Here is a 21,125-nt window from a genome sequence, read left to right as displayed (position 1 = left end):
TACAACGCACTTTCTGCCCTACGTTGGACTACAGGTAGCCGGGCAGTGGTGGCGCTCGACTTTAATCCCAGTACTTGCGAGGCAGAGGCAGGCGGAGCTCTGAGTTCAAGCTTAGTCCCTATTTTACTAGACACTGAGCCACTTGAAGCAGCTAGCAAGACCTACAGCTCAGCGAGGGTTAAAGCCTCGCACATGCCCGGAACTAGTCATTGGTGTTTACTATGTCTATTGATTTATTGTGCATGTGTGTATAGGCATGTTCATGCCACAGGACACGGGTGGAGGTCAGAAGACAACTCCCAGGAATCAGTTCTCTCTTCCCACCATGTGAGTCCTGAGGACTGAATTCGGGTTATCAAGCTTGGCAACAAGCGTCTTTACCCACTGAGTCATCTAGCCCAAAACAAGCAATTATTTGATGGTAACTTCAGCAGGAAGTTGGCCAGGTATAATGGCTCATGCTTTTAATGACTCACGCTTTTAAAAACAAACAAACAAACAAACAAAAAACCCAAAACACTATTTATTTACTTTCGAGACCTATTTATTTATTATGTATACACTATTCTGCCTGCATGTATCCCTGCAGGCCAGAAAAGGGCACTAGATTTCATTTTATATGGTTGTGAGCCGCCATGTGGTTACTGGGAATTGAACTCAGAACTCGTAACCTCTGAGCCATCTCTCCAGCCCATGACTCATGCAAGTAGATTTTTATAAGTCTGAAGCCAGCTTGGTCTGCCCAGTTCCAGGACAGCCAGGGATATACACATAGTTTTCCTCTACCTCCTGGCAGCCTAGAGCAATAATCCTGGGCTCTAATGGTGTGCTGTATGCAGCTTACTTGGCTCCTGCGAGTGGTTGTCTTTTCAGAAATGCTGTGAGTTAGTTGTCATACATCCATTATTAAAAGTTAAATTATAGGGAGAGACGGCTCAGTGATTAGAGCACTGGTTGTTCTTCGAGAGGACCCTGGTTCCATTTCCAGCACCGATATGGATGCTCCCAACTGGCTACAAATCCAGTCAGAGATGATCCAACGCCCTCTCCTGGCCTCTTCAGGCCTGGCATGCACACACTGCACGTACATACATGCAGGTAAAGCCTCCACATGCACAAAAATAAATAAATAAGTCTAAAATTTTGTTCAAATTAAATCACATAACTCAGGGCTCTGCCTGCCTCACACATTCAGATTATCTTAAAATTAGATAATACTCAAAATTGATCAGATCCTAAATTTTTGCTATTTTTCCCTACACCGTTGTTTCTTCTTAAGAACAATAGCGTATAACAGGCCGCTGTGCATCTCTCCCTACGTCGATGACTGGCGGAAGACTGAAACCAGTCACAGTGGAACAATTCACACCATGAAAATCAGCAAACATAACCAGTTAAGAGCACTGATTGCTCTTCCAGAGGACCCAGGTTCAATTCCCAGCACCCACATGGCAGCTCACATCTGTCTGAAAATGCAGTTCCACAAGATCTGACACCTTCACACCAATGCACATAAAAATAAAGTTAAATAAATCATTTAAAAAAATTTAAAAAAAAAAGAAAGGAAATCTCTCTATTAACATCCTGGCTTTATGCCATGTAGCAGCTTTGAATGCTTGGGACAGAACTGGAAAAATAGGAAAGAAAACTGAGTCATTTACTAAAGTTATACAGGGCCCAAAGCCTTTATGGATTTCTTCCAAAGATTGACTTCAGCCGTAAATATAATGATAAAAAATTTAGAAGAAAGACAAATAATAATTGAATCTCTGGCTTTAAAAAATGGCAATTATCTATTTTAAAGGCCTTTAAAGGCAAGGTCAGCACTTTTGGAAGAATGATTCCAAGATACAATCAAAATTGGATCTCGTGATCATGATGATGCATGGATAGGAGAGGTGATTTCCGGAGGTTTAAGAAAAATCAAAATGGGGGGCTGGAGAGGTGGCTCAGCGGTTAAGAGTATTGCCTGCTCTTCCAAAGGTCCTCAGTTCAATTCCCAGCAACCACATGGTGGCTCACAACCATCTGTAATGAGGTCTGGTGCCCTCTTCTGGCCTGCAGGCACACATGCAGAAAGAATATTGTATACATAATAAATAAATACTTTAAAAAAAAAGAAAAAAGAAAAATCAAAATGTCAAATGTTATCATTGTGGCAAACAAGGTTGCCTTAAAAGGGATCGTAGACAGGGTACTCCTAGAAACAATTTTTTTTTTCTAAGAATAATCCATTTAGAATACCCTCCCATTTCTGGATTATGTAGAATGTGTGCCAAAGGCAGACACTGGACTAATGAATGTAGGTCAATGAGGAATATTCAAGGTACTACTTTGCCATTGGGAAACTCTGTGAGGGGCCTTTAGTAGGTCCCTATGACAAATCCGGTTCAGTCATTTCCTACTATCATAGAGGAAACTCCTTCCCAGGGCAAGTAAAGAACCTAATGCCTATTATAAAAACCATACTGCTCTGGATAATAACAGCTATAGAAGATAGAAGAGAAAACAAAAACCTCAGGAGAAACCATAAAGTGAGTATTTTGGCAAACTTCTATAAATGAACAAAGACCAAACTTAAAAATACAAATAAGTAACATTGTGATTGAAGGTCTGGTAGATACAGGTAAGGATGTAACAATAATTTCATCAGAATCTTGGCATCCAAATTGGACTCTTCAGGATGTAAATGTTCAGTTTTTGGGGTTTGGAGAGCACAAAATGAATTGAATGTATAAGGCCAGAAGGACAGAGAGGAAAATTAAAACAATATGTGACTAACATAGTAATGAATTTGTGGGGATGTGATTTGTTACAGCAATGGAATACTCAGATTAACATTCCCCAATTCCTCAAACTTAGAAACAAACCATAAATTAACATATGTTTCTGGAAAAAATATTACAAAATATTATAAAGAACAGTCACCAACCATTCAGGATGTTCAAGAACAGGTTACAACAGCTGTTGATCTTTCAAAGGCACCAACAGTCCTACTGTTAAAATGGTTGACAGACAAACCTGTATGGGTTAAGCAGTGGCCTTTAACAATAAACTGCAGGCTTTAGAATAGCTGGTACAGGAGCAACTAGATGCTCAACATGTTGAAGAATCAACCAGTCCTTGGTATTCTCCTGTATTTGTTAAAAAGAAATCTGAGAAATGGAGAATGGTGACAAATCTAAAAGCTGTTAATAAGGTGATTCAACCAATGGGCTCTCTGCAGTCTGGGATTCCTTTGCTTTCTCAAGGATGGCCTCTTATAGTTATTGATTTAAAAGATTGTTTCTTCACTATACCTTTACAAGAAAAAGACAGAGAAAAATTTACCTTCATAGTGCCTACTTAAAATAATTCTCACCCTGCGAAGAGATATCAATAGAAGAACCTCCCACAGGGAATGTTAAATTGCTCCACCTTGTGCCAATATTTTGTAAGTCAGCCATTGGAAATGATATGTAAGCAATTTCTTCAGTCTATAGTTTACCATTATATGGATGACATTTTATTATTTAATTCAAATATAGATATTTTAGAAAAAATGTTTGAAGAAGCAAAGAAAAATTTGTCTTGTTGGGGATTACAAATTGCTTCTGAAAAAGTACAAGGAAGAGATTCTATTAATTATTTAGGTTATAAAATAGGTTTACAAAAAATTAGACCCCAAAAGGTGCAAATTAGGAGAGATTGAGTGCAGACTCTTATTGACTTTATTGATTCTGAAACCAGTGCCAAAGAAACACACTTTGTCCCTAGAATCAGAGCGGGTAAAAGAAACATGCCCTGGTCTTAAGATTAGAGTCAAAAGACTAAAAAGGACCAGTGAAAGAAACACAGTTTGGCCATGAAATCAGAGTCATCTCAGTCCCTGAGCAACTAGACTAACCAATCCTAGAGCAGGGTAAAACTAACCAACCCCCTTCTCCCTGGGAAAACTCTGCCCCTAAGAAGCCCTATATAAACCTCTCTTCCTGTTCAGTTAGGGACCACCTTTTATCCCTCTCTGGCAGAGGCAGGCACTCTTCTGGACTCCTTCTTCCCAAATCTATTTCTCAAAAGTCTTGGATGACAACCTTCATTAGCCAGTGCAGAATAGAAGAACCTGGCTGGGACTAGGCTGAAAAACCTTGCTGAGATGCTCCCTCTGAGGGACTGAGTCAGGCAGAGCAGAAAAAGTAACAACTTTTCACTGAAGCCAGAGGAGATTGCTACATTTCTGTAGGGACTTCTGCTTTAGCAGAGTGTTAGAAAAAGAAGAAACATCTTGGGCAGGAGAAGAAGCCGATAACTCTGTTATAGTGTAAAACTTTAAGACAATTCTGACAATTCTGAACCCTCTCAGCCTCCATGGCTTAGTGCTTTCCCTCCTCCCCTGGGAACCAAGGACCTAACAGCTACACATGCACGTATGTTGTATGTCCAGAAATTGGGGCAAGATAACCTTTAAGATGTTGACTCAGTTCCTGAACAATTACCCATACACGTATGTTTTGAATCAGTCCCTGGGAAATGAGGTCAAAATGACCTCTTACCTCATCTGATCTGGCAACAGCTCTCCAGCCAATTATTGGTAATAGCCCTTTTGAATAAGCCAATCATAATAGTCAAAGAACAACCCCCCTTGCTTCTGTGACTTTTTCCTTTAAAAGTAGCCTGTACTAGCTATTCGAGGTCTCTCAGCTTCCCAAATGCTGAGGGACCCTGTCATGACAGAATTAATAAAATCCTCATGCTTTTACATCAGCTGTGGTGTGAGGGGTGGTCTCTGGGGGCAACTCCTCCTCGGTGTTTGGACTCTAGGGTCTAACAAACAATAGCTTTGCTAGTACATTCCCTTAAGGAAACAGAGCAGAACTCGGCTGCAGTGGCTCTCCAGAAGAGGAGCAGGATCCCTATATCCTGGGGGGAGACCATCCCCCACCACACCCCAGCTTCAGGTAGCCTGGCTTCCTGATAGTCAGGACACCTTTCCTCCAGGGCTGAGCTGTTCCATTGGGGCTACAGCCTCCAGAACTGTCCTATTGAGGCTCTAAGTATAGCCTGGCTTTCTGATAGTCAGGATATCTGCAACTCCACAGCTGTAACACATTCTCCTACGCTGTGGATGCATGCGGGTCCAAGCCTTAACCATGTTCTGGTCATATTACCCTCCAAATGTTTCCCTACAGGACTTCGTCAACTAGTAGGAATAGACTCAGCAGAAATTATTGTACCTTTTAATAAAGATAAAATTGACCAATCATGGGAAGAAAGTGAACCCTGGCAAAGAGCTTTTGTGTGTGTGTGTGTGTGTGTGTGTGTGTGTGTGTGTGTGTGTGTACATATATATATATATATATGTACACACACACACATATATATATGCTATGTTTACAGTGTTCTGCCTGTATGTGTGCCAATGTGTCAGAAGAGGACACAAGATCTCATTACAGATGGTTGTGAGCAACCATGTGGTTGCTGGGAATTGAACCCAGGACCTCTGGAGGAGCAGTCACTGCTCTTAACATCTGAGTCATCTCTCCAGTCCCAAAATTCTCGTAATTTTTGGGAGAAATTAACAGCTATCCCAAAAGCAAGAGAATTCAACTTATAAAGAGATCCTTCCTCACATTGTACAGGACACACCAATAACTGGAGTCCCTACATTCTATACTGATGCAAATAAATCAGGAAAGGCAGGTTACAAACAAGAAAATTTAAATAAAGTGGATCAAAGTCCTTATGATTCTATCCAAACATCAGAATTATATGCTATTCTAATGGTAGTAAGGGATTTTAAAAACCTCTCAACATAGTTACCAATTCCCAACATGCAGAAAAAATTGTTTTGTATATTAAAACTGCCAAATTTATACCGGATAATACAGAATTGACTTTATTATTTATTCAGTTACAAGATACAGTCAGGAATGGGAATCATGCCATATATATAACACACATCCAATCCCAAGTGAGTCTTCCAGGTCCTCTAGCACAAAGTAATGCAGAAATCTATCAGTTATTGATTGGAAATGTGTTGAAGGCCTCAGAATTTCATAAAAAAACATGATGTCAATAGCAAAGGTTTTTGTTTTTTTTTTTTTTAAAAAAAAGACCTTCTATCACGTGGCAATAAGCCAAGGAAATTATAAGGAAATGCCCTACTTATTCTTTATACAGCCAAACACCACTACCTGCAGGAAGTAACCCAAAGGGTACTCAAAGGAATGAAATCTGGCAGATGGATGTATTTCATTTTGTAGAATTTGAAAAACTAAAATATGTACACCACACCATTGATACCAATTCAGGTTTTCAACAGGTAACTGCTTAGAGTTTGGAAAAGGCTGATTCAGTAATCACATATTTGCTAGAAGTTATGGCCATCGTGGGTGTACCTGTACCTGCACAAATAAAGGCAGACAATGTAAGCCGGGCGGTAGTGGTGCACACCTTTAATCCCAGCACTCGGGAGGCAGAGGCAGGCAGATCTCTGTGAGTTTGAGGCCTGTCTGGTCTACAAGAGCTAGTTCCAGGCTAGGCTCCAAAGTTACAGAGAAACCCTGTCTTCAAAAACCAAAACCAAAAAGACAGATAAACAATGCTCCAGCATATGCCTCTAAGAAAATAAAACAGTTTTTTGCTTATTATAATATAAAGCATATTACAAGTATACCAAACAATTCTAAAGGGCAGGCCACAGGCAGTTATAGAAAGATTAAATCAAACTCTAAAGGATATGTTAAATAAACAGAAATATATTGCATAATGCTTTACTAACTTTAAATTTTCTAAACGCTAATGAGAAAGGAATAACAGCTGCAGAGGGACGCCGACTAGTAGGAAAAAGCTACAGAATTAAAACAGCCAATAGACTTTAAAGATGTACTGCCCTCAGAATGGAAATCAGGACATATGTTATGTTGGAGAAGGAATCTTGCTTTTGTTTCCACAGGAGAGGAAAACCTATGGATACCATCAAAATTGAAAGATTCGATTTGAACAAGAGACACTTCTTAATCAGAAGAGATGATAGCTCATTAAGCACCATGGTCATTTAATCTAGACCAACCTATATAACTAACAAAAGTTTTTCATTTGATCAGATATAACTTGCCAAAAGAGAATCTTCTCAAAGTTTGTGTTGGGAAAGGATTTTGTTTTTGTCTTTTCAGAAGAATTAAGATATCCAGCTAAGGAATCTGAAGACCACTAGACAAATGAGACATCCAAAGAAAAAGGACAAATCATCCAGAAAAAAAATGTCTCAAGAATAAGAGTAAGATGACTTGGGGCTGGAGAGATGGCTCAGAGGTTAAGAGCATTGCCTGCTCTTCCAAAGGTCCTGAGTTCAATTCCCAGCAACCACATGGTGGCTCACAACCATCTGTAATGGGGTCTGGTGCCCTCTTCTGGCCTGTAGGCATACACACAGACAGAATATTGTATACATAACATAAATAAATAATTTTTAAAAAAGAGTAAAATGACTTATTGGTATATCATATTTCCAACAGGATAAAATTTCATAAATCTTTCCAAATATTTGTTTTTGCTATTTTTAGGACATCCAATGCAAATAGTCTTTTTGTAGTTCCAGTCCAATTAAAGATTTAAGCTGGCTTCTCTAAACCCAAGCATGTTTATTAAAGTGAAATTCAAAATCTCTGCCTCATATTAGAAGAGCTACCTGATAGGGGACAGAAGAAAAGCGAAAACTTAAGGACTGCTTTATTGCCATGAATCTCATTATCTTTTGATTTTATATTGACTCTTTAACAGTTTTTCTTAAGGTATAAGATTTATAAGATTAATATATACACATATATACACATATGTATATATATATATCTAAACTTTTTGTCATGATATTAATGTTCACATAGAATACTAACTAATTTTAGAAAAGGGTTTCATCTACCTTTCTGTACATGATTTCAGGTTTGAGTCTATCTGCAGTGAACCAGGAGCACACCTAACAATGAACTTTGAAGTCTCCCTAAGCAGTGTGGGACCCCACAATGGACGACCCCTCCAGGACTAGGACAACATCACTAGCCTGAAAAACACCACCTAACAATCGGCTTTAACAAACTGCTCAGAACAATTTCAGGGTGGCTACCTGAGATGATCCAGCCTAACAGATTGCTCTAGCCAGAAACAAGCCCTGCACTTTCCCATTATGCTGAGACCGGACAACAAATGATACAGCTACCTCTCCCAGGACCTGACAATTAACCCTAATTTTTCTTTTCAGGATCCCCTAAAGATGCATTTGCCCTTAAACAGCAGGAAGTAAATTTAAGAACATAACACCCACATTCTTCCCAAAAGGTGGGGTGGGTGGTTTTTGGTCTTTCATTGGGTTATAGATGTTTATCATTGTAAGTCATTATTGGTAATGGTCAGGAAAAAAGCTAAACAAAGAAAATTAGACTCAAAGTTCTTATTTTAAAAAGAAAAAGGGGATATAGATATGATAGGATAAAGCAGTAGATTATTGAATCTACTTTTAAAAAGCAACTACTAGTTTTAAATGTTTTACATTGGATTGGATTTTTGTATATTGATACAAATTTGAGATTGTGTTAGAACACACTGTACATACATTTCTACTCTTGTTCAAGGTATTGTACCTATGCAGCTCACTTAATAGTATAGTGCAGATTTCTAGTCCTTGAAAAGTATTATTACCAACTGTTTAGGATAATAAGGAAATGCAGGTTAGTAGTTAATCAACTACTATAAGCAAACTTGTAGTTACATTAGGTATGTTTTCAAGGTCAAATAAAGTTATATTTTAGATAGGTCATCTTCAAACACTTCAGAGATGTTTTAATAACATAGGGTCTTGTTATGACAATGAGACATGTCTGCTCCTGACAGCACCAATCTACTTCAGAGAAGATGATGGGCGTTAAAGAAACTCCGTATAAAGTTTACTTTCTTTGTGGCAAAAGTAAGACACTGGGCAAGAAAATGCCTTTGCCTCAACTGCTGACAGTATGCTGTCCTAATTGGACAAGCAGGACACAAAAGAAAGTGACGGTCAAACATTGTCAAGACAAGGAGGAACAGCATTTCAGAATATCCTGCTTCACAGAAAAGTCTGTCTGATATGCTAGGCCCGTAGGCCAAAGATGGATGCCCCAATGTTGCAGAGGAACTTTGGTTGACTGTCCAGGCAGCCAGCTGTTTCTGTCATTTCTCACATTTTTGGAAACCTTTTGCTTGTACTTCCTGCTTACTTAGTTAATGTTATTTCCTTCTTGGGTCTCTGAGGGAGTTGAAGACTAGATAGTTATCATTTTCCTTGTTTACCTGACACAGAAACCAAGTTATGATAGAAAGCAAATTAGGTACAAGACTTTGGAGTCACCAAGGTAAGATAGATAGGCAGTATTTTCTCTGAATTTGTCAAATGCAAATGGACTAGACAATGTTGATGTATTTATTGTCTGTGTATATCATATATAGTTATTGGACTTGTTGTATATAATTTTTCTTATATTAGTTATATAGTCTTCTTTTTATTTTAGACAAAAAATGGGAATGTAGTAATACTTCATTTGTATTTTAATAAATAAAGCTTGACTGAAGACCAGAATGCAAAACAGCCACGCTAGTCAGCCATACAGGCCAGACAATGGTGGCACACTAGTTAGCCCTGGAGGGGTGGTGGTGCACACCTTTAATCCCAGCCCTAGAGAGAAATATAAGGCAGGATGAGACAGGAACTCGCCCTCTTTCAGTCTGAAGATTTAAGAGCTCTCTAGTGGCTTGGCTGATTTGCTTCTCTAATCTTCAGGTTGAACCCCAATATCTGTCTGGGTTTTTATTATTCATGCAACATGTAAGCAATAATTAGATGGAGACCTGACCCTCAAACACAGAAGGGAAGACTACAGAAATGAAGGAAATACTCCAGAACTTACTTTGATAAAAAGTGGTCGAGGGAACTGTTGCGGAGTTGGTCTCTGTTGCCTCTGTTCCAAGCCCCACAGTTTCATCACCGTGCAGTCACCTTGGAAGAGGTAGAGACAGTGAGTGTGCTCACTCCTGGGGGAGTCCCCAAAAGTTCCTCTATGATTATCAACAGCTTGTGGAGGAAATCAGGGTGAAGGCTGAAGTCTCATTAACACATGAAGACCTGCAGCTAGCTCTAAGGGAGGGGTGGTTGAGGTCGGGGGAGGAGCCTACGCTGCTCCAGGCAACCGGCACAAAGGGTGGGAGACCGGCTTCAACCCCTCTCAGTCTGGGAGAGAAGGGCGTGGCCTCCTTGAAGGTTTTGAGCTGAGAGCCTCCTCTCTAAGTCCGCATTGGGTCAGCGGCTCCCACAGGTCTGCCAATGAGGAGCAAATGAAATGGGCTGTTGATTTTTCCCTCTTGGCCATTGAGAATTTTCTCACATAAATACTGAGAACGGCTCTGCCTTCTCAGTTCTCTGCGCCTGGCCCAGAGCTGGCCCTGATCCCCTGGGATGGATAGGGCCATGGGGCACTTGCTTATGCTGTGGGTGGCTGCGGGCATGTGCTATACCACCTTCGGTGCCTCTGCGTGGTGAGTCCTTTCCCCAGCCCTCATTCTCAACGAACGTCTGGCCTGTCATCCCTGCTCACCTCGGTTTTTCTTTTTGGTAGGTCAGTGAGCAATTTCCTGGTAACAGGTCCCAAGGTAGGATGTCTTTCCGTCCCTGCTGATTTTATCCTCTGGGGTCCCTGCGGGACTCTTCTGGGGAAAGAGAAGGGGGAGGGGCAGTTTCAGACCCTCTTACGGAGAAACCTAGCATCTTCTAGTTTTGTGTTGTTGTTTTGTAGTGCCCAGGATTGAACCTAGGGCCTTGTATGGGCTAGGCATGCACTCTGCCACTGAGCAATGTCCCCAGGCCCCAGTGTGGTTTTTTACTGGGAAATTATTTTATTTGAGTCTGCCTTCTCCCTGACCCGACACGGCCGGTGCCCAGGGAAACTCACAGCCCTTTCCCCGGCACAGGCCTATCTGACCTACGCCACCAGTGTAGCCTTGGGTGCTCAGACTGGCATCGAAGAGTGCAAGTTCCAATTTGCCTGGGAGCGATGGAACTGCCCTGAGCATGCTTTCCAGTTCTCCACCCACAACAGGCTGAGAGGAGGTGAGTCTTCACGGGGCCACACCGCAAGGTGGGCTTGGAGTTCGTGGGTATATGACGTGTGCATGCATGATGAAATGTGAAAGTGATCGGGGCTCCTGAGACCCTGCTTCCTAGCTGTGTGACCCTGAGTGAGGTGTTTTCCCTCTGTCAATACCAGGTTGAGGGGGTGGGGGCGTTGGACCTGCTCAAAAGGAGTTTTGTACCATTTTATTTATTTACTGGGGGCATGCCTCGGTGTGTGTGTGTGTGTGTGTGTGTGTGTGTGTGTGTGTGTAACTTGCAGGAATTTGTTCTCTACTTCTACCGTGAGTTTGGGATTGAACTCGGGTCATCAGGCTTGGATCTAGGGCCCTGACCTGCTGAGCCATCTCCAGGCCCTCAGAGTGTTCTGAGTGTTCTGAGGGTCGAATGCAGGGAACAGAAGGGTCTTGTTACAAATGCTATTGTAGGTTTTAAAGCACATTGGCCTTTGTGTACTTGTTCATACTCACCTTGCTCTGACTTGCATGAAATGCAGTAAGAAATGGAGACAGGCATCCACGGAGCCCTCGAAGGCGATGCATTTGCCCCATTATCATAACATCCTACTGATAATGCAGCTGCAAGATCTGAATGAGTTTGCCTCAGGCTGCTGTGGTGTGTGTGTGGGTGAGATGTGTGTGTGTGTGTGTGTATGAGAGGTGTATGTATATGAGATGTGTGTGTGTGAGAGAGAGAGAGATGTGAAGGGATGTGTGCATGTGTGTGTGTGAGAGAGATGTGGAGGGTGTTTGGGTGAGAGATGTGGAGGGTGTCTGGATGTGTGTGGATATGACATGTGTGTTTGAGATGTGGAAGGGTGTGTGTGTGTAAGAGAGAGAAAGAGATGTGGAGGGGTGTGTGGTGTGAGATGTATGTGTGGTGTCTGTGTGTGTGTGTAAGAGAGAGAAAGAGATGTGGAGGTGTATGGTATGTGTGTTGTATGATGTGTGTATATGTGTGCTATGTGTGCATGATGTGTTTGTGTGCATATGTTTGTGTGATATGTGTATATGTGTGTTTATGTCTGTGATATGTATGTATTATGTGCATGTGTCTATGTGTTGTGTGTTGTTTACGTGGTATATATGTATGTGTGCATTTGTGTGTAAGGGTGTGTATGTGTGTGTGCACACGTGCACAAACACTTTCAGTTAGTTGCAGGAATTTGTATGGGAACACTTTTTGTAGAAACGATAGAGTTGCTGAGGAGAGTTGGGGGAGACAGATCATGCAGGTAGACTAGGAAGTGTTTGTAAGGTAAGACCTCTGGGGTCTGGGGAGATGGCTCAGTGGGTACTTGCAGCACAAGCATAAGGACCTGGTCTGGACCTGGGTGTGGGACACATACTTGTAATCCTCCTGTCTCAGAGAATGAGCTCCAGATTCAGCAAGAGACCCTGTGAAAGTAAGACATTCTAACAGGGGAAGAAGCCTGATGTTCGTCTTGGCTCTCTCTCCACACGCAGACACTTATGTACATGTGTGCATGCATGCATGCATACATACACACATGCAGAGGCAATGTGTCCATATGTACCTGTGTGTGTACACACACTATATAAATATACATACATATGTACACACACACACTCACACACACACATATGGCCTCCCTGCCCTGTGTTCAGAAATAAAAGGCCTTTTTCAACTGCCGACACCAGTCTTGGGCTGGGTCTTGCTGCCTATATTCTAGTGGACAGAGGCCTTGGCTGGACTTGAGGAGAGCGGAGTCCTGATCTGAAACCACAGCCGGCCAGTAGCCTTAGTTTCAGAGTCCCCTGATGTGAGCTTCCCATCTGCAGGGTGGGGTGTGGGCAGGGACAACAAATCCAGCCGTCTTCCCAAGACCTCGTCTGCGTTTCTCTCCAAAGCCACGAGAGAGTCGTCCTTCCTTCACGCCATCCGCTCTGCTGGGGTCGTGTACACCATCACCAAGAACTGCAGCCTGGGTGACTTTCAGAACTGTGGCTGTGATGGGTCAAAAAATGGAAAAACAGGTAAGCTGGCCTTTGATGGGGGCGGGAAGAGGCGGGGAGCTACAGGACTGAGTGCAGACCAAGTTTCTAATTCCTGGTCTCAGGGCTGAGTTTGCATCCCTGAGACCAGGAATTAGAAAGTTTCTCTAAACAGGGTGGTGGTGGCATATGCCTTTAATCCCAGCACTCAGGAAGCAGAGGCAGGTGGATCTCTGTGAGTTCGTGGCTAGCCTGGTCTACAAGAGCTAATACCAGGACAGGCTCCAAAGCTACAGAGAAACCCTGTCTCAAAAAACCCAAAACAAAACTAAGGAGACTGGGATTGAGAAAGCTGGGAGGGTTGAAGACCCTGGTACCAGAATAGCTTGTCTTCAACCAACGCTCCCCAACTATTTACAAAGCCCTACAGGACTGAGACTTGTCACTAATGAGGGTAGAGGGGATTCAAACACAGTCATACAAGTGCAGAAGTCTAGAATGTTTGAGTAACTTCCGGGGCCATCCAGGTCATCACATGTACCTATGTTTCCTGTGGGCACAGAGGACTTACTGCCCAGAGTGGGCTTTGGGAATCAGATCACCCATCCTTCCCAAATACCTCCATTTCCCGTCTCACCTTCACATATACACAGCTTTAGCACATCCTCCTGGAGCTCTTGAGGATGGCTCAGCTGTCGACTAAACAGAATGTCACTCTTTCCCTGGGATCTAGCTGAGCGTTGCATTGAGAACCCTTTCTTTCCTTGTGTGTAGGCGGCCATGGCTGGATCTGGGGAGGCTGCAGCGACAATGTGGAATTTGGGGAAAAAATCTCCAGACTCTTCGTGGACAGTCTGGAGAAAGGGAAGGACGCCAGAGCTTTGATGAACCTGCACAACAACAGGGCCGGCAGGATGGTGGGTACAGCTTTGGACAGCAGCCCCCACGGTCACCAAGAGCTGTCTCACCCCAGTGCCATTCAGGAAGAACAGAGGCAGTTGTCTCTGTTTTCTGGATGGCAAAGCCAGTTAAGTTCCAGACAGCGGCTTGTCTAAGACACTACAGTTGATAAGAGTCAGGCCTCAGGACCATGCAATACATTTAATTTAATTTAATTTAATTTAATTTTTTTTTTTTTCGAGACAGGGTTTCTCTGTAGTTTTGGAGCCTTTCCCGGAACCAACTCTTATAGACCAGGCTAGCCTCAAACTCGCCTCTGCCTCCCAAGTACTGGAATTAAAAGCATGCGCCACCACCACCCGGCTGCGATACATTTAAATACCTTTTTTGGTGTCCTTGTGTGTGTTTTCCAAATTTTTTTTTTTTAAGGTAGCCCTGGCTTGCCAGGTACTTCACTGTATCGTCCTTGATCTCATGGCTATCTTCCTATCTCAGCCTCCCGAGTGCTAGGATTACAGGCAGGAGCCGCAGGACCACAAGACACTTTAATCACTTTACCTACATGCTAAGACATCAACTGAGGTCTATTACTGTCCTAACGCCTATCTGGGATTTGAGAGGTTGGGACTGTAGAATCTGTCCTTCAACAAGTAATGTTAGAAACTCAAATCTGGACTTAGAACAAAAAACATTGAAATTTTCCTGTGAGCTTTCACCTGCTTGTCCTGGTTACCCAGGGCAGCTACAACTGCTGTCTGGAGAGCAAATGGATTCAGACCCCTTCTCTCTAAGAGGTGGGGGAGACCTGGAGGAGGGCGACAGGCCACCACAATAGTCTAGCTCCAGGCTTCCAAACAGACTCTGTTTGAAGCTGTAATTTATCCATAACTTACAAAGTATTTCTTTGTTATTATTTTCTTAATTTCTATTTTTTGAGGTGCTAGGGACTGAACTGTGCCCCCCGCACATGCTAAGCCAGCCCTCTACCCTGGAGCTATATCATCAGCCCCTATCTTACCCAATATTTGTTTCAAGGGGCCAAGAATGCACTGAGGAAGTGATGGGGCAGGACCAGGAGCCTAGGTTCCTGGCTGCAGTAACCTCCTCAGCACTTGACCAGATCTTCAGCAGAGGAAGCATTCAGGTCCTTAACTCCTAAATGTTCTCCTTGAAAAGATCTGGGAAAGGGCTTAGGAGTCTCCCCGATAATCCCCACAGGTCTCAGGAGCTGGAAACCACCTCTCTAGAATATTCCATTTGGTTGCTAACTGCTGGCCTTCTCTACCAAGAGTTATTCTTTGTGTTCTCTCTCTTCCTCCCCCCTCTTTCCTTCACTCTCTTTTCTCCTTTACCTCCCTCCCTCCCTCCCTCTCTCCCTCCCCGCTTTTTCTCTCCCTTCCTCCCTCCTCCTCCCTCTCTGAAGGCAGTGAGGGCCTCCATGAAGAGGACCTGCAAATGTCACGGCATCTCAGGAAGCTGTAGCATCCAGACGTGCTGGCTGCAGCTGGCCGACTTCAGGGAGCTGGGAGACTATCTAAAAGCCAAGTACGACCGCGCGCTGAAAATTGAGCTGGATAAGCGCCGGCTAAGGGCTGGCAACAGAGCCGAGGGCCGCTGGGCTCCCACAGAGACCTTCCTTCCCAGAGCAGAGGCTGAGCTGGTCTTCTTGGAGGACTCTCCTGACTACTGCACCCGCAATGCCAGCCTGGGCATCTATGGCACAGAGGGACGCGAGTGCCTACAGAACGCCCGCGGTGCGTCCAGATGGGAGCAGCGCAGCTGTGGGCGCTTGTGCACCGAATGTGGGCTGCAGGTGGAAGAGAGGAAAACAGAGGCTGTGAGCAGCTGTAACTGCAACTTTAAATGGTGCTGCACGGTCAAGTGTGGCCAGTGCAGGCGCATAGTGAACAGGTACTACTGCACACGTCCCGCGGGTAGTGGCCGCCCCGGGGTAAGGGAAAGGGCGGTGCTAGATAACACCACCACAAATTCACTTGCCATTCAGTTGGACGACAGTGGAGGTAGGGGACACAGCTTCTGGCTTAGCGGACACAGACTGGAAAGCAACTGAGACATCACCACAGGGTTGGTCTTATGAGAGCTGTCATAGATCACACAGCCTCTTCACAGAGCTCAAAAAGTCGGAGAACCACCTGGTTCTCCGACTGGTGGCCCCGGTCTTTCCCGCGCCGTTACTCCTGGACTTATGCAGCGCCTTAAAAGAGGAGTTTTCTTTGGGATGCACATCCAAAGGACCCTCAAAGAATTTATTCCGTCCAGCTGCGCTGCTGGGAGTTGGAGGGAAGAGAAGCAAAAGGAAAACAGTTCCAGGTTGAGGAGATGGCTCAGAGGATAAGAACGCTCATTGGTTGACCTTCCAGAGGACTCTATTCACTTCCAGGCACCCACTTCCAGTTCCAGGGGCTCCAGTGTACTTCTCTGGTCTCGTTGATCAGCAGGCACAAATGTGCACAGACATACATGCAGGCAAAATATCTGTGCATATAAAATAAATTAAAAGTAAAGATTTAATTTAAGAGGATCAGAGTTTTGTTCAGACCTGGGAAGGAGCACCCTTCCTCACTTCTGACCCATTGAAAGGGCATGCCGAGAGGGCGTGGGCGGGGACCAGCCTCTCGACAGTGAGGGGCTTAGTGTGCTGGAGGTTTCCATCTGCTTATACACTGAGAAACAGTTCCCCCAGTGAAGCCTTAGGGAGACCAGGACCCAGCAGGACCGGAGCCAAAAGGACAACGAGTGGACAGGTGACCAGGACTCACCAGACAACATCCCAGAAGAAGAGTATTTCACCAGAACTATAGAACATCTCGCCTCTGTTATTTCCCCAAATTGGAAACGCAATGTCATTGGTAATAAATGCTCCTAGGATTTATTGAGAAAGGGCTTTTGTTTTTTTTTTTGTTTTTTTAAAAAAGATTAGTTTCTTTTAATGTATGTGTATAACTGTTTTACTTGCATGTATGTCTGTGTGCCATGTGCCTGTGGAAGTCAGCAGCAGGACTGGAATTACAGGTGGCTGGGAACCACCATGTGGGTGCTGGGAAGTGAACTCAGGTCCTCTGCAAGAGCAGTTGGTGCTGTTTTTCGTTTGAAGACAGAGTTTCTCTGTGTGTAGCTCTGGCTGTCCTGAAACTCACTCTGTAGACCAGGCCAGCCTCAAACTCACAGAGATCTGCCTGCCTCTGCCTCCTGAGTGCTGGGATTAAAGGTGTGTGCGCCTGGTGTGGTTGGTGTTCTGAACCACTGAGCCATGTCCCCAGCCCCAGGACTTCTCTTTTTCTGTCTTTAGACAGGGGTGGGGATGGGGTGTCTCTCTAATCCAGACTGGCCTCCCCTAAAACTCAAGGATGACCTTGAACTCTTGACCTCCTACCTCCACTTTCTGAGTGCTGGAGTTATCCCCACCACACCTGGTTTATGTGGTGTTGAGACCAAATCTAGGGCATCCTAGGCTCCTAGGCCAGCTCTCAGCCGGTGGAGTCATCCTCAGGCCTCAGCTGGGACCTTTTCTTACGCCCTTTAGAAAACCGGAGATCACCAGGCTATGAAGAAAACGGAACACTCAAGTGATTTCAATATTTGATAAGAAGTAAAGTCAAAACTGGGTGTGGCGGTGCATGCCTACAGTAATCCCAGCACTTGGGAGGCGAGAAAACCAGAAGTTCAGCTATAAAAGGAGTATAAGGCCAGGCTGTCTCAAAAACCAAAATAAATAAATACAAATACAAACAGAAAATGGAAGTAACAGGGAAACAGTGCGTCAGATTTGGGTGTTATTTAAGTAGGATTTAGGCAACTTTGGGGAGTGAGGAAGTCCTCTGAACTTGGACCATATCCTAGAGTGTTTACTGTCTCAACTGCCTCGGGAGTCCCAGGGCGGTAGTCTAGGAAAGCTGTGGATTCTGCTTCCCCTGGTTACACTTTTACTTCTTCCGAAGGTCGCTTCTGGAGGAGGGGTGGGTATTCCATCGAGAGCTGCGGCTGCCTCTTCCCCAAGCCACGGGCTCCTTCCTAATTGAATTTCACAGCCAGAGTGACACTGGTCTGGATCCCTGCGGGGAGGTTTAGGGAGATTTACCAAGTGAAGCAAGCGATCCCCAGGAGCAGGCGACACTCCCTCCCAGGCATTTGTTTTAAGAACAGGATACTTCTGTTTCTTTCTTACTCGCCTATAATAAATATTTTTGCTTTGTGCTCATGCACGCAGGCTCCCACAGAGGCCATGAGACTTCCGATTCCTTTGGAACAGGGGGGTGGGGAGTTACAGGAGGTTGTAAGCCACCCGCTGTGGGTGCTGGGAACTAAATTCAGGTCCTCTGCAAGAAGAGTGCAGATTCTTAACTGCTGAGCACCGTCTCCAGTTCATTTTAAATTGTCTTCAGTCTTAGGCTGTGGTGATGAGAGTGAGATGGTCCCTAAGGAAATTGGCGTCACAAGAGAAACCGCGGTAGTTCCTTTAGAGTCTGGTCCAGCCTGATCTCCATCACTTCTGGTTTGAAACCCTGACATGTGTCAGAGGTCAGACACAACAGCAAGTCCGTAGACATGCTTTTCTCCATGACCCGCTTCAAAACAAGGGGTAAAGAACACACAACGGTAAGGACAGAGAACGGCAGTGTGGGCGACGTGGGGCTGAGGTGACAGTGATGGGGAGACAGGAGAGACTAGAGGTTCTGAGTAGGCAGTCAAAGGGAAGGTCATTTTCCTGGGAAGTAAAAACCAAGGCACAAAAGTTACATGGTCCTGAGTGTCGGCCTGCAATAAACATGGATCTCAGAGTACCCAGCCTGATGCCTGATTGGAGGTAGTGATTTCGTGAGGGAAATGAATAAACTCGATTTTTCTCCCTGCATCCCTAACAGAAGTCCCATCCCTAACAGAAGTCCCATCCCAAGGACCAAGGCACCTGCTACCCTGACATCCCCTCCCCAACCTCCTGACCTTTATGCTATACACCCAAATAATCTTGAGTGGGCGGGGGCTGGTGTTCAGAAACAAAACTATCCCTGCTGCCTTGTGGTCCCTGTGGGGTTATAGAAGAATTTTCACCCCCCCCCCAATAAAACCACAAAGAAAAAATAATTCTGCAGCACCCAGCCTCCACCCCAAGCTCATAGTCCGCTGGTCTCGTCTTCCGAGCCCCTCCCACTCATCCATCTTGCCTCCAAATCCATCGGTCATCACTGACCAGTGTGAACCCTAGCGCCAGAAACTAAAGGAATTTAGATTTCTCCACATCCATCACCTTCCTGTCAGTGTGGCCCATTCCAGCCTCATTCAGATCCGCCAGCTACAACCCCAACCCCTTCCCTGCAGGCTCATCCTCGACAAACTGGCTCTTACTAAGGTGGCGGAAGATAAAACTCACATGGTCAATAGGTTCAGGGTTGGAGGCCGGCAGGTGGACTCGGTTCAGTGCCACGGGTCTTGAGAACCTGCTGAGAAGGGGATCAATTGGATGAGGGAAACTTGTTCCTGAGCCAGAATTTCACCAAGCCCGGACCCTCATCACTTTACCTGGGAAACGGCCTCCTGTGTTCTCTGTCCAGACTAGAAAATACACTTACACTAGCCACGGGCCCCTATAAGGCTATTTCTCCGTTGCCTTCTCCTCCTCCTTCTTCCCATCTGAACTCTGATGTAGATAGAATTAGGGGCTCCTAAAGAAGACCCTGAAGCCATTTTCCAGAGCCTGTCATGGGCTCCCACAGACGTAGCCTCAGCTCGTAGTTAGGTGGTCATCCAGGGTTTGGGAACCACCGTAGGAAGGGACAAGTGGCAAGTATTTAGCAGACACCCTCTCCTTCAGTATTCAGAACATCTAATTAAAGAGTTAAAATGACTGGGGCTCAGGGTATAACTCAAGGGTGGAGTACATGCTTAGCATGCTCCTAGCCCTGGGTTCAACTCCCATAACCCAAAACACACCAAAGTTTAAGAGTTACATTCATTTCCCTCTTATAGTGGCTCAGAGCGGGCAAGCACTCCAACCCAAGAATAACAACAGGGAGGTGGATTTGAATTCAAACCTGTCACCTCATAAATTCAAATTCTTCCCTTTACAGTCAGTCACTCCGCTGTGGGGAGCCCCAAATCTCCAGCAACACTCTAGCCACTCCGACAGTTGTGGAGTAAGGATCATTCATATGCAGTGAGAGGTGCCCTCTTCCTCTCTCTTCTCCAAGTGAGAGCGGTGAGTTCCCAGCCTTTCTCCTGAATGAAGACCTTAACTTTTGATTTGCAAAAGCCTTCCTTAGAATGATAAAGCAGACGGCCTGGCTCCTGCTGACTTGGGTCGGCAGAATTCTAGTTCTCCAAGGGGCACTCCCCAGGGGGGAAAGAAAACCACTGAGCCTTGTGGACTTCATTAGAGGTCAGTTTCAAGAGAGGACATCAAGGGAGGGTGTTTATTTCAGAAGACAGAGGAAAGGAAAACCGGCTCCCAAGGGAAAAGCGAATCCCTAGCTGCACGTCGCAAACTGCCTGGAATTCTATTGGCCACAGAAGATCCAAGGTGAAGAAAAATAAAATGAAAGCAAGGACCACCTCGAAGGGTTGAGATAGATCTCTAAGTCCTTCCTCCCACTTCTCTCCCTACCGCAGGGAGAAAGAACCCTGCATAGCAGAGGAGACAATAGACCTCTACCCCTGAGCAATCTCCGTGGCTGGTGCTCTGGTCATCCAAACCAGGCTGTGCTTCTCGGGATGAGGCACCGGAAAGGGAATGTGTAATATCCCAAGGGAAGCAGAGGGCTCAGACAGACAGAGGACTGGGAACAAGGACGAGAAAAGGGGGGGTGCAGAAAAGTCGTGTGGTTGGTGCCTAAGGGCAGAATTATGGTGAAAAGAAGATAATCAAGGGAAAGATTATTTCCCTAAGGCTCGGAGAAATTAAAAAATCATAGTTACCTGATTTTGATATTAAAACATTCAGTAAATAATCTTGCTAGAGCACCCATTCCCAGCTGGGGTGTGGTGTCACCTACCTGCAATCCTGGCACTCAGGAGTCAGGAGCAAGAGGACCAGGTTATGAATTTATGGTTATTCTCAGTTTCATAGAGAGTCCAAGGCTGACCTAAGCTACAGTCTGTTTTTCTTCCTTCCTCCCCGCCCCTCC

At 44.7% G+C, this 21,125-nt stretch overlaps 1 protein-coding gene and 2 long non-coding RNA genes across 3 annotated transcripts; 1 reads left to right on the top strand and 2 right to left on the bottom strand.

Annotated features, from left to right (window-relative positions):
- Positions 1-9,914: 9,914 nt before the first annotated feature.
- LOC146891792 (uncharacterized) lies at positions 9,915-13,102 on the bottom strand. The gene is made up of 3 exons (XR_015005410.2): positions 12,980-13,102; positions 10,599-10,710; positions 9,915-10,003 (listed from the first exon to the last, which is right to left on the bottom strand). It is a non-coding gene; the product is annotated as an uncharacterized LOC146891792 (long non-coding RNA).
- On the top strand, positions 10,407-16,887 carry Wnt8a (Wnt family member 8A). The gene is made up of 6 exons (XM_048442341.3): positions 10,407-10,539; positions 10,620-10,653; positions 10,972-11,110; positions 13,003-13,128; positions 13,861-14,003; positions 15,410-16,887. Exons 1-6 carry the CDS (start codon positions 10,460-10,462, stop codon positions 16,055-16,057), a joined length of 1,170 nt encoding a protein of 389 aa, XP_048298298.2. The 5' UTR covers positions 10,407-10,459; the 3' UTR covers positions 16,058-16,887.
- Positions 16,235-21,125, bottom strand: LOC146891791 (uncharacterized). The gene is made up of 3 exons (XR_015005411.2): positions 20,994-21,125; positions 19,376-19,445; positions 16,235-18,059 (listed from the first exon to the last, which is right to left on the bottom strand). It is a non-coding gene; the product is annotated as an uncharacterized LOC146891791 (long non-coding RNA).

This window comes from Myodes glareolus, chromosome 13 (genome assembly GCF_982192425.1).
Source record: "Myodes glareolus chromosome 13, mMyoGla1.1, whole genome shotgun sequence".
Taxonomy (NCBI): domain Eukaryota; kingdom Metazoa; phylum Chordata; class Mammalia; order Rodentia; family Cricetidae; genus Myodes; species Myodes glareolus.
Note: the sequence above shows the minus strand (reverse complement) of the source record. Positions and strands in the feature narration are given on the sequence as shown.

Coding starts and splice junctions, on each gene's coding strand:
- Wnt8a (XM_048442341.3), top strand. CDS start 10,460: ATGGATAGGGCCATGGGGCACTTGCTTATGCTGTGGGTGGCTGCGGGC. Junction 10,540..10,619: donor ACCTTCGGTGCCTCTGCGTG/GTGAGTCCTTTC, acceptor TCTTTTTGGTAG/GTCAGTGAGCAATTTCCTGG. Junction 11,111..13,002: donor CCACAACAGGCTGAGAGGAG/GTGAGTCTTCAC, acceptor TTCTCTCCAAAG/CCACGAGAGAGTCGTCCTTC.